Source organism: Nymphaea colorata, chromosome 11 (genome assembly GCF_008831285.2).
Source record: "Nymphaea colorata isolate Beijing-Zhang1983 chromosome 11, ASM883128v2, whole genome shotgun sequence".
Classification (NCBI taxonomy): domain Eukaryota; kingdom Viridiplantae; phylum Streptophyta; class Magnoliopsida; order Nymphaeales; family Nymphaeaceae; genus Nymphaea; species Nymphaea colorata.
In genome coordinates this window covers 5519261-5531855 of record NC_045148.1, presented here as the reverse complement: position 1 = coordinate 5531855, position 12595 = coordinate 5519261, and the positions used below count along the sequence as shown (strand labels likewise).

At 36.3% G+C, this 12595-nt stretch overlaps 2 protein-coding genes across 2 annotated transcripts; one reads left to right on the top strand and one right to left on the bottom strand.

The window, feature by feature from the left end:
* Positions 1–292: 292 nt before the first annotated feature.
* On the bottom strand, positions 293–1150 carry LOC116264796 (probable CCR4-associated factor 1 homolog 7). Its single transcript, XM_031645199.2, has one exon. The coding sequence runs from the start codon at positions 1148–1150 to the stop codon at positions 293–295; it is 858 nt and encodes a 285-aa protein (XP_031501059.2).
* Positions 1151–9814: 8664 nt separating this feature from the next.
* On the top strand, positions 9815–10675 carry LOC116264805 (probable CCR4-associated factor 1 homolog 10). Its single transcript, XM_031645214.2, has one exon. It carries the CDS (start codon positions 9815–9817, stop codon positions 10673–10675), a length of 861 nt encoding a protein of 286 aa, XP_031501074.2.
* Positions 10676–12595: the final 1920 nt, after the last annotated feature.

Here is a 12595-nt window from a genome sequence, read left to right as displayed (position 1 = left end):
TGATGAAGCCAAACGTGATCGACGTCTCGACTCAAAGATGATAAAAAGAAAACTGTAGGTCTTCTTTACAAGAAGGGGAAAACATAGTTCATACGAACCACAAGCCACTCCTTATTGCAAACGATCAGAGAAAACATAGAAGGTAAGAAATTTATTACAGTGGTACATATATTACGAGAACTAAAGCCAAATAGTAGGATGCCTCCGCCATTATTTACGATGCCGTCTAATGAAAACGGCAAAGAAGGAGGCACCAAAGGTACTTGACACTGCAGTTGGAGAGCTAGTGAGTCTAGGGCATAAGCAAAGCGTTAGCTGCTTCTTGTTCGGAGGTGATGCCAAAGAGCACCCTCGGTTTCTTCTCAGCCCAGCCTACGCGCGGGGCCTTCGTCTTCATGAACAAGCGCAATGCCAAGAGGCTGTCAGATGCTGCTCCATGGGGATGCCTCCCATCCCTCTTCATGAGTACTGACCTCGCCAGCCCTTCCACTGTCCCGTCGCTGCCTTTGCCCTTTAGACCCAGCAACGCAGCCAAGTCGTACAAGGTGGGAAAGTAGGAAGCCACCATCCTCAAGAATGCCTCCCGCTCGGCGGGCAGGCTCTGAACTTTCTGGCTCAGCAGGGCAACGAAGTCGAGCCCGCCTTTGAACACCACCCAGCAGATGTCAATTTTGTGCGACGTAAGCAAAGTGCACAGACCCGACAGGTCGGCGGCGAATAATCGCGGATGGATCCCTTCACTCCTCAGCTTCTTGCCGCTGATGCCATCGGTGCAGTACTCCTGCAAGAACTGCTCCTCCTCCTTCGATAGATCCCGGCCGTTGCCGCCGTTATCCACCGGCATGAGGTTGAACTCCCACACACAAGGCTGCCAGGTTTCTGGGCATCTAGGCATCTCCTTTCGCTTGCTGGAGAAGGCAAGGCCGACCTGCACCATATTGTTCTTGTAATTGTCAGCCATTTGGCGGAGAGTGGCATAGTTAGCATCGATGTCGCCCCAGTCGGTGGAGGCAGGGACTCTGTCGCGGCAGAGAAGAAGGCGGGTAGTGAAGGAGACGATTGGGAACCAGCGGAGGAAGCTCCTGATGGCCTTCATCTCCTCCTCGTAGTTGTGCTTCCAAACTTGTCGGATGAGGACGTTGGATCCCATGGATGACATGTGTGGCCAGAAAAGAGCAAGAGACCCAAGAAACGAGAAGCTCAACCGAGTGTTGGTTCTTGTAATTTTCCGGCAGCTTCTATCATCCCTTCAAAGTGAGAATGACTTATTTTTAAAGAATATTTCTATAGCACTATTTATGAAAAATTAAGTATGTATCAGGTTGGTTCTAAAAATGACAAGACTCTCCATCTATCCATATTAAATGTACCAAAACCATCAAACTTAAAGATGAAGGCGTAAGCCAGATTGATGCCAATTACTGTGAATCGGGGCTATCCATAAAACACCAGTCAATTTACTGATTCCCCAAGTGATCATGACATGAAAATTGAGAAATCCAACCATGTTGCCATGACTTCTGTGTTGCATCTAACAACATTGAACTTTATATCTGATTCAATTAATTGATTTATGAACAAAGGAAAATAAAAGTAAAAAAAAAAATTATAAAACTACATTTTTCGTAATATTAATATCAATGTTTAGTAATATTAATATCAATGTTTAGAAAATGGAGAATTGATGTTAGCTATTTACAAGTGTATTTCTGTGTTGTTTGATGTATTTGTTAGAACCGATTGTAAATTAGTTAACCGTTCTAACTAAAGGTATGGACAAGATGACAATGTGCTATATTTACTGTGCATTTTAGCATGTTCAATTTTCTAAACGAGCAAATCAACCAAGTTTTATGAACTGGATCTGATTTCATAGTGTCTTCTTAGACTAGCTGGCTAGATACTTGGAACCAGAGGTAATTGGAGCATCTGAGGGTTTGTTGTGCCCAATTGTGTTGAACACTGCATCCTTGAGTTCTTCCCCTTAAGATAAATTTTGCATGGTCTATTTGATGAATCATTGGCCTCATAATCCTTTGGGCTAATTTCCTTACAGTATCAAAAGCCTTTTTCTTGAGATTTTCTTTTCAAAATGAAATGTCTTTCCACAAACATGAAAAGGAAGCTACATTTATTCATTTGAAGTCTTCATTACTCTTCATTATAGTTTGATGAGGACCATCTATGAATCAATAAAAATGATTGCTATAGTTATTTCTTTTAAGAATAATTTAAAAGAACCACTTTAACATTTAGGAAATGAACCAATTACTGCTCAACTTTCATGGGGCACAACAGACAGGCATGTAGGTTTTCAAAGAAATCTTCAAAGAGCTGCCTCAAACTGAAAAGCATGAAAGTGGAAGGATAGCTTACAAAATTATCCTTCGTTATCAAAACTGTTAAAAAAAGAGAAAAAATTGAAATAATTAATTTTGATTTAAATGCTTAATGTTATAAATTATCTCTACACTTTAATAGTTTCCATCCGGAGATAGCATTTTCGAATTTCTATACAAAATTGAACACCTGTTTGCTGATCCTTAAAGGTTAGCAATGATTTGTTATTTGGTTACCAATCCTTAAAGACTTTTAACATTTTATGGTGCATTTGAGCTATTATGGTGTGATTCAGATGTAAATGCCTATACAAGACACAATGTGATTTTAGAATGATAGGTTTATTAGTAACACTTGTGACATAGTAAGGTTGATCTAGGTAAACCAAAATCCAAGTATCAAGATTTATTTTGCATTTGTTTATTTCAAGTGATGTTTGAAAAACTATTAGAAATACTATGAAAACTCAGGTGAATATGACCTGGGAATGATAAATGACAGTAACAGTATTAAAAGAATCAATGTTGCTCATACCCAAATTTCTTGTAATGTTTGAATACGTAAATTACACAGCAATTTAAGGTATAAAACATATAGATACTATTGGTGTATACCCTTCCACTTCATTTTTATGCAAAACACGTTCTCCTTTTCTTTTTATGGATCAAGGTTTAACACTTAATTTTATTTTATTATCATCAATGACATCTACATCACATGCATTATCAATACTTTCACAAATATAGCAAGGATTGCGTTTAATAATATTCATGCCACTTTTATTTTGGCCTTGCATCCGTAACTTTATCATATAAATAGTAAAAAGACAACTCAAATCATGGCAATTTGAAAATTATATGACATATATATGTGGGAAAAAACAAGGTAAATAGAGAAAGTCAAACTCAAACCTTACTTGTTGACTAAAGTATTATATCATGCTCTTAGTATTTGAAGGCATACTAAGTAGAGGTCGAGCCCAATACGAAAAACTAGATACATTTACCACAACGCAAATAGCACAAGTCAGTTTTTTTTCCAGCTCGCACCAATTTTTTTGTGCATTTTTTCAATTAATAGCAAAAAGGATACAAAAAAGGGTATGTCACTTACGCATGCCGAAAAATTCTTGTAGTGTCATTACTTTTAAATTCCATAGCAATTTAAGGTATACAATGAAATGACATTCACATGATATGCAGCAACAGTACTTTCACCGCTATTACAAGGTTAACATTCAAAAACCATTCATGCCACTTGTTTTTTTAGTCACGCTTCCATAACTTTAACATGGAAGCATAAAAAAACATAATTCAATTAATGGTGCACAAAAAGTAGATGATATAGATAGGCAAAAACACAATGGTAAATGGACAAATGGAGATGAAATGAACTGTAGCCATCTAGCACAAAGGGTGTACTGCAACTGGATGGGCTTGCCGTAAAGACATCAGTATGTCGACAGCCATGGCTGTCACCTCACTCAAGGAACTACTCTCCTATACCATATTGGCCAGGAAACTAGCTCTGAAACACGAGAGCTGGGAGGACAGGCGTAATATGAACTAAAAACAAAAATCTGACCATACTTGGTAACATAAGTGTTATATAATCAAGATGCTAGTATTAAAATGCATATTCAGTAAAGGTTAAGTCCAATACCTAAACAAAATTCTTCCTCCATTGCACAAATAACACATACTAGTCTATGCTTCAAATGGAAGAGTTACTTCATATAGTGTGATAAACTTCTTAAGAATATTTGGCAGGTTATTCTTCATTGATTTTTTTCCTTATTTTTGTTATGTTTTTTCACAACATGATGGTTGGCAGGTTGTATTTCGAGATTGAGTTCCATACAGATCACTATGCACGCAACATGTATGCCCCAAAAGGAAGATGGAATATTTTGAAAATTTTTTATAAAGCATAGTGGGACCTCTATACTTCTTCTTTTTTTCACAATTCCTATTTACCTCTCTCAAAAGTTTTCTTTTTGTATTTTTAATGGGGGCATTTTTGTCATTGCATGTCCTTATTTATGAAAAAATCATGCACAGGGGTGTGCACATAACCAGGTTTGTTGTTCTTCCCATTTCCTTGGTTTAAATTCACTTGTATTTTCTTTTGCCTTTTAGGTTTTCCGGCAATACTTTGAATTTCAATAGAGTTGTGATTTGAATGTGAAGTTCGATTTCTCATTGGGGATAACACAGAGAATATCAGTGGTTCAGAAGGATGCCAATGAATATATTAGTGCTATAGATTAATAGTAGTGAAAATATCAGCAATGTAGCCTTTTCAATGTTATTCTTGTCGCTTTACTGATGTGCAACATTGGGTTGCTGAAAATGAGTTTTGTTTCTTTTCTTTTTGTTTTTTTTTTTTATTGGGGTGATGTTTTGCATCAGTAAAACATCCTTGCAATAGATGATGTATACAAGGACAACTACAGCGTTCCCTTAGTCTTTAGGTCATGGAGGTGTCAATCACTTGACCCATCGGTAACATATTGTTTGCATCTCAAAATGAATTTTGGTTTTTGAAATGTTTTAGAAAAAGAGTGTTTTATTTTGAAAAGAAAGAGAAATTGACTCGCCCACTGGTGCGAGACCCTACCATTCATAACTCCTTTATTGGTGCAACCAAACCAAGGACTAGTCTCTTTGCTTTGCACATTTCAACATCTGTAAGTGTTACGTTAAGATAATAATATGCATGTATGCTCAAGTTAAGGAAAATTTGCATAAGGTTAAGGGGGATTTTAAAGAGATTAAATGGGGTTTGGTATAAACAATAGTTCCTTGAGGGTAGAATTATAGTCTTCGAGGTTTTTTAAAGAACCCTGAATGATAGCAATTTTAGAAATATGAACTTCAAAAGTAGAAATCTTGGATGGTTTAGAAACACAATTGTTTAAAGAAAAAATACTTCAAAAGTAGAAATCTTGGATGGTTTAGAAACACAATACTGTCACTAGAACTCAAGTGTCAAAGAGACTTTGTGTTTGAAAATAGTTTTAAAAATCAAAGTTTTCAACTTTTTTTGCTTTGAGAAAATATGATTCGGAAATATATTTGCATGTTTCTTGTTCTGCAGATTATAATTTCAACTTGTCATGTTTTGTAAAAGCAAGATTTTCAATCTTTGATTTGGAAATAAGATCATTAATTAGGGGGACTATAACCATAGTTTGATTCATCATCGGGCCAAAAAGGGAGGGACTTTGTAATATTGCAACTGTTTTGAAAATTAAAGTAGGATTCTGGAAAGAGAAAAGATTTGGTGTTTAAATGAGAAAATATCATGATTTGTAGAAGTGTTTCTCTTGAATCATAAAGAAGTTTCAAGATTTTGCCGTAAATTCAATTAATACTTTGTGAGGGCATGATCATGTCATACTCAAACATCTTAGAGATATGCATATGAACATTTGGTGTACTATGTAAGTAATTGTGTATGCATGATAAAATGAATTTTCTATATGTGTTTGAAAATATATCATTTATTATCATTGCAACATTAATCTAAGAGCATTCCTACCACGACATTCATTTAAGAGATATGTTTATTATTGTGACTTTTCACAGAAAAATATCTGAAAATAGAAACCACAAGCATAGATCCAAAATGTTGAATACACTACTTTGGTTTTGGCATTAATGGAATCAATAGACTTGTAGGCTGACTTAAACAAAAATTTCAAAACTAGACTTCTAGAGAGAGGTAAACGAGCAAAGATGTTTAAAATAAAGAGATAAAGTAGGGAAAGAGAGACTAATAAAAGAGAGAGATACATTTATATCAATAAAAGGGAGAGAGAGATTTGAAGGAGAAATTAATAAAGAGGGTGAGAGAAATATTTAAAAGACAGAGAGAAGTAGAGATTTTATGGGAAAAATTTGACTAGCTACCTTCGATAATGATCAATTGTTTTAAAAACATTTTTTTACATTTAAGAATAAATGCTTATATGAGAGACGCACAAAACAAGTTTAGAATGTTGGATTTATTACTAGATGCAACTTGGTAAGGTTGATGCTAAGTGAACCAAAATCTGGAATCAAATTCTATTGACTTGGAGTAATAGTACAAAGACTTTTTTTTATATTTTTTCATTCAATTGGTGGTGCAAAGCTGTCTGAAATGTTCAAAAAACTGGGGTGAATATGATATTAGGAAGAATTTATAAGACTAACAGTATTATAAAAAATGAATGCTTCTAGAACCAAACTTCTTGCAATGTTGTCGTATTGCATAATAATTTATGGTATAAAATGAATAGATACTATCGGAGTATATCAGTTCACTTCATTTCTGTGCAAAGCACGTTCTTCTTTTTTTTTTTATGGATTTGTGATTTATATTTAGCTTTAATTTGTTATCATCAATGTTACCTATGTCGTGTGCATTACCAACAGTTTCACCAATATTACAAGCTTTGACTTTAAATGACACTCATGCCACTTGTTTATGTCTTGCATCCACAACTTTAGCGAATAAAAAGTATAAAAAAAAAAAACTTAATTCAACTTATGGTGATTTGACAAGTATATGACATGCATGGCCAAAAACACAGTAAATGGAAAAGAAACAATCTCAAACCATACTTGGCTTGAGTCCAACGTGCAAGCAAACTAAATTCCTTTACCATTACAAAAATAGCACTAGCTAATATTTTTCTTGCTCAAGCCATTTTGTGATGTAACTTTTTAATTGATACTAACAGTGTTATAAAAAATGAATGATACTAATACCCAAATTCCTTATGGTGGCTAGGTACATGTGTAAGAGGAGATAGAATATTAGCTAGACTTTTGTCTTGTTCTCTTGTTTATCTTTGTTTCCTTCTTGTGTTTTCCTTACTCTAGAATTAGTTAAAGATCAATTTATTCCTCCTCAATTGCACTTGCTTTCTCTTCTTTTGCATTTGCTGTTTAGGATCAACATGCGCCAAACAGACTCTGGTAAATCAAGTTTCAAGCTGTAGGTAGTTTTGGGTGATATGGTTCGCAACTTTCTCCGTTAGTTTGGCTGGCGGTGGTCATGAAAGATCTCATCAATATGAAAGACAATATTGATATCAACTAGGTCACCATCTTGACTCACTCAGTGGTGAATCTACTACATCTATGTTGTTGGGTTTTATCCCAAACGGTCTCAAATAGATGGGGGCTTCAGTCTGCTGGGTCATCTGAGGCCACGCCCTTGGAAAATAGCTTGGAACTTTGAGTAAGTGGGTCAAGGTGTTTGGTAGAGATCATTATGGGTTTTGGATATGGATTTTGTTTTAGATATGATATTGGCTTTCAGCTTGGATTTGAGTTTGGACATGGATTTTGGATAGAAAGTAAGTTTATGTTTATGCATGAATTTAGATTTTGGTACAGATTTTAAGTTGATAATAGAGTTTAGTTTGATATATATGAATTTGGGGTCAAAAATAAATGTTGGAGTGGGTATCAATTTTGAGTTTAACCAAATTAGACAAGAATGATTATTTGTAAATTGTCTGCCGGACTCAGATATGGATGGGTAAGACTATGGATAAATTAGATTGAACTTGAGCGAAGGTTCAAATTGAAATATTGGGTATCCAGGATGAAATTTGAACTTCTTTTGGTTCCGAATTGGGCTGAAATGGGACTTGAAGCACTGATCAGGACAAAATAAATTTGGTTTTTTATATTGTCGTACGATGCCTCTGGCTTGGATCCAGCTTAATAGGTTGTGAAGTCCCTTGGGTAGTTACGAAGAAATGTTAATTATTTTTATTATTTTCATTTTATTTTGTTTTAGTTGTCACATGATATGCTTCATTTCAGGTCGATATGTCTACATTTAGCTATTTATCGTCTTGGACCAGAGAAGTGAATGTGGGTCCTTCCTGCTGTTTTATTTTCCTTTTTTTCTCAAGTACTTTTGCCATTCAGTTGCTTTTCCCAATTCAAAGGTGCATTGGTTGGACTATTTCTCAAAGAAAAAAACCTCTTTTTTGTTGTCGGGCTCCTTTGGACTCATTGGTTATCCGTCAGCTTACAATTTACTTTATCGTTCCGCTTTCCTGTTTGGACAATGAAACTCATCTCAAATTTATATATAGTAAAATTTGATGGATGACCGCCCTATCTCTTTGTCTTTCAACCAAATTAAAAGATTAATCTGGAGACGGTTTAGATCCTTTTAATAGTTACCAACAAATGTCAATTATTTTTTTATTAATTAAAATCATTTTCCTGTTTTGTTAAATTGTGACATAATATGCTAATATGTGCTTCGGTACTACCAACTATGTTTCCCCATTAGGCCCGGTTGTATTCATATACAGAACTCATCAACGTGCAAGATATCGAGATCAATTGGATCCCCATATATACTGATGACTAATTGGAGAATCCTGCTATAACTATGCTACTAGGAGCAACCCCTAATGGTTCCAGATACGTGGACGATCAAGTCAGGGCCACCTCTGTTAATGATGCCCCAATGATCTAGGGCTTGAGAGAGCAGGTCAAGGTATTGGATTGGATTTCCTGTAGTTTGGATATCGACTTGATTTAGGTTCAGATTTGGTTCTGTTTTTTTATGTGTGTGTGTTTAAAAAAGTTTCGGTTTAGGTATGGATCTAGAATATTTGGGTATAAAAATATTTTGGGTTGAACACATATTTTTGATTTATAATCGTTTTTGCATTACATGTAGATTTTGGATCGAATATCGATTTTGGATTGAACCAAATTAGATAAAAATCAGGATGTTTTCCTAAATTATTATATGAACCCTTATATGGATAGATTGGACCATAAGCTTGTAAGTTTGAACTTGACGCAAAGTCCAAATAAATCGAAACAGGTCTTATTTTGACTTGGTTGAAGATGAAGTCATAGCTATTTAAGTGTAGATTTTATTGATTCCAAGCCCACATCATACAGCAAGCATGCTGTTCATAGTTATTTCCTCCAAAGAAAATTAACTTCATTATCCATTTTCTAAACATTGTTATTAGTATTATGAAACATGTAGTTCTATAATTTCTTTTACTTTTATTTTCCTTTGTTCATAAATCAATTAATTGAATCAGATATAAAGTTCCATGTTGTTAGATGCAACATAGAGTTCATGGCAACATGGTTGGATTTCTCAATTTTCATGTCATGATCACTTGGGGAATCAGTAATTTGACTCGTCTTTTATGCTTACGCCTTCATCTTTAAGTTTGATGGTATTGGTACATTTAATATGGAAAGATAGAGAGTGTTGCCATTTTTAGAACCAACCTGATACATACTTAATTTTTCATAAATAGTGCTATAGAAATATTCTTTAAAAAATAAGTCATTTTGACTTTGAAGGGATGATAGAAGCTGCCGGAAAATTATAAGAACCAACACTCGGTTGAGCTCATTCATACTCTCAGGCCTCAGCTTCTCTCGTTTCTTGGTTTCTTGCTCTTTTCTGGCCACACATGTCATCCATGGGATCCAACGTCCTCATCAGACAAGTTTGGAAGCACAACTACGAGGAGGAGATGAAGGCCATCAGGGGCTTCCTCTGCTTGTTCCCAATCGTCTCCTTCAGTACCCGCGTTCTTCTCTGCCCCGACAGAGTCCCTGCCTCCACGGACTGGGGCGACATCGATGCTAACTATGCCACTCTCCGCCAAATGGCTGACAACAACAAGAACAACATGGTGCAGGTCGGCCTTGCCTTCTCTAGCAAGCGAAAGGAGATGCCTACTTGCCCAGAAACCTGGCAGCCTTGTGTGTGGGAGTTCAACCTCATGCCGGTGGATAACGGCGGCAACGGCCGGGATCTATCGGAGGAGGAGGAGCAGTTCTTGCAGAAGTACTGCACCGGTGGCATCAGCGGCAGGAAGCTGAGGAGTGAAGGGATCCATCCGCGATTATTTGCCACCGACCTGTCGGGGCTGTGCACCTCGCTTACGTCGCACAAGATTGACATCTGCTGGGTGGTGTTCAAAGGCGGGCTCGACTTCGTTGCGCTGCTGAGCCAGAAAGTTCAGACCGGCCTGCCCACCGAGCGGGAGGCATTCTTGAGGATGGTGGCTTCCTACTTTCCCGCTTTGTACGACATGGCTGCGTTGCTGGGGCTAAAGGGCGAAGGGAACGACGGGACACTGGAAGGGCTGGCGAGGTCGGTACTCTTGGAGAGGGATGGGAGGGAACCCCATGGAGCAGCATGTGACAGCCTCTTCGCATTGCACATGTTCATGATGACGGAGGGGCTGCCCGCAGGCTGGGCTGAGAAGAAACCGGGGGTGCTCTTTGGCGTCACCTCCGAAGAAGAAGCAGCTAGTGCTTTGTTCTTGCGCTAGCCTCACTAGCTCTCCAACTGAATTGTCAAGTACCTTTGGTACCTCCTCCTTTGCCGTTTTCTTGAGACGGCATCGTAAATAATGACGGAGGCATCCTACTATGTGGCTTTAGTTTTCGTTATATATGTACCACTGTAATAAATTTCTTACCTTCAATGTTCTCTATGATGGTTTGCAATAAGGAGTGGCTTGTGGTGCATATGAACTATGTTTTTCCCTTCTTGTAAAGGAAGATATATAGTTATCTTTTCATCATCTCTGAGTAGAGAAGTCAATCACGTTTGGTTTCTTCATTTTCTTTTTAGTTTGCAGTGTTTTTGTCATCAGACTTGTTTCTTTTTGGTGAATTTTTGTCTAGTTCTACCATTCAATTATCTTTCATAATTAGGAGGAATATTAGTTGGTCGGCAAACAATTCTCAAAGGGAAAGAGCTTGCTTTTTGGTTAGGGCAACCCACCAACGTAGGTATCTTGGAGAAGAGCATGAGACATATAGCGAGTATGTGAATTAATCCTGTTGATATGTTGCAACCTCACATCTATATTTTCCTTTTGACATTCTTTGAGTAGTTAGTAAAAATATCTTAATTATTTTATATTAATCAAAGCTCATCTGTTTTCTTTCAGTTGTGACATATGCTTCATCGCAGGTTAAGAATCAAGTTTCATTTTTCTCAATCATATATACGATATTTTCATTGACGACAAGTAATTTTTTTTTTCTCATTGGTCGATGCTATTTGCTTCTGCGATAGAACGTTTACTAGCTAGTTGTCAAATATCGTGTTCGGTATTTCGACAGATTCAAATCTCATGAGATGACCAAACTAAATTTGTGCCGTCCAACTCCTAACTAATGTTGTTTCTCCCTCAATATCAACCATATTTGAAATTAATTAATGCGGATTTTTTGCACATTGTCGTTATTGCATAAGAAAAATAAATATAGAGCAAACTGACTCAGATTTCTATGAAAATAAATTCCTGAACTTCCGTTGTGGACCAATTATTCTATTAGTTCACATGTGTGATGATAACACTTGAATCATAATGAGATTGAAGCTAGCTATTTACAATTGTATTTCTATGTTATTTGATGTGAATTAACTTTATACGTACCTATAAAATTCCCACTGATGCATTTCGTAGAACAAGATGATAATGTACTATATTTAATGTACGTTTTAGCATGTTAAGTTTTCAAAACGAGCAAATCAACCAAGTTTTATGAACTGAATCTGATTTCATAGTGTTTTCTTAGACTAGCTAGATAGTTGGAGCCAGGGGTAATTGTAACATCTGAGGGTTTGTTATACCCAATTGTGTTGAACCCTGCATCCTTGAGTCCTTCCCCTTGAGATAAATTTTTCATGGTCTATTTGGCGAATCATTGACCTTATAATGCCTTGCGCTGATTTCCTACCAGTATCAAAAGCCTTTTTCTTGAGATTTTCTGTTCAAAATGATATGTCTTTCCAGAAATATGAAAAAGAAGCCACGTATATTCACTTCACTACTCTTCATTACAGCTCTATGAATAAATAAAAATGATTCCGATAGTCATTTCTTTTAAGAATAAATTAGAAGAACCACTCAAGCATTTAGGAAAATAACCAATTACTGCTCAACTTTCATGGGGTACAACAGGCAGGCATGTAGGCTTTAAAAGAAAGCTTCAAAGAGCTGCCTCAAGGTGAAAAACCTGAAAGTGGAAGGATAGCTTAAAAAATTATCTTTCATTATCAAAACTATGTACGAAAAATAAAAGAGAAAAAAAGAAATAATTATCTTTGATATAAATTATTATTGTCATAAATTATCTCTCCACTTTAATAGATCCACTTTAATAGTTTCCATCCAGAGACAGCTTTGTCAAATTTTTAGACAAAATTGAGAACTTGTTTGCTGATCCTTCAAGTT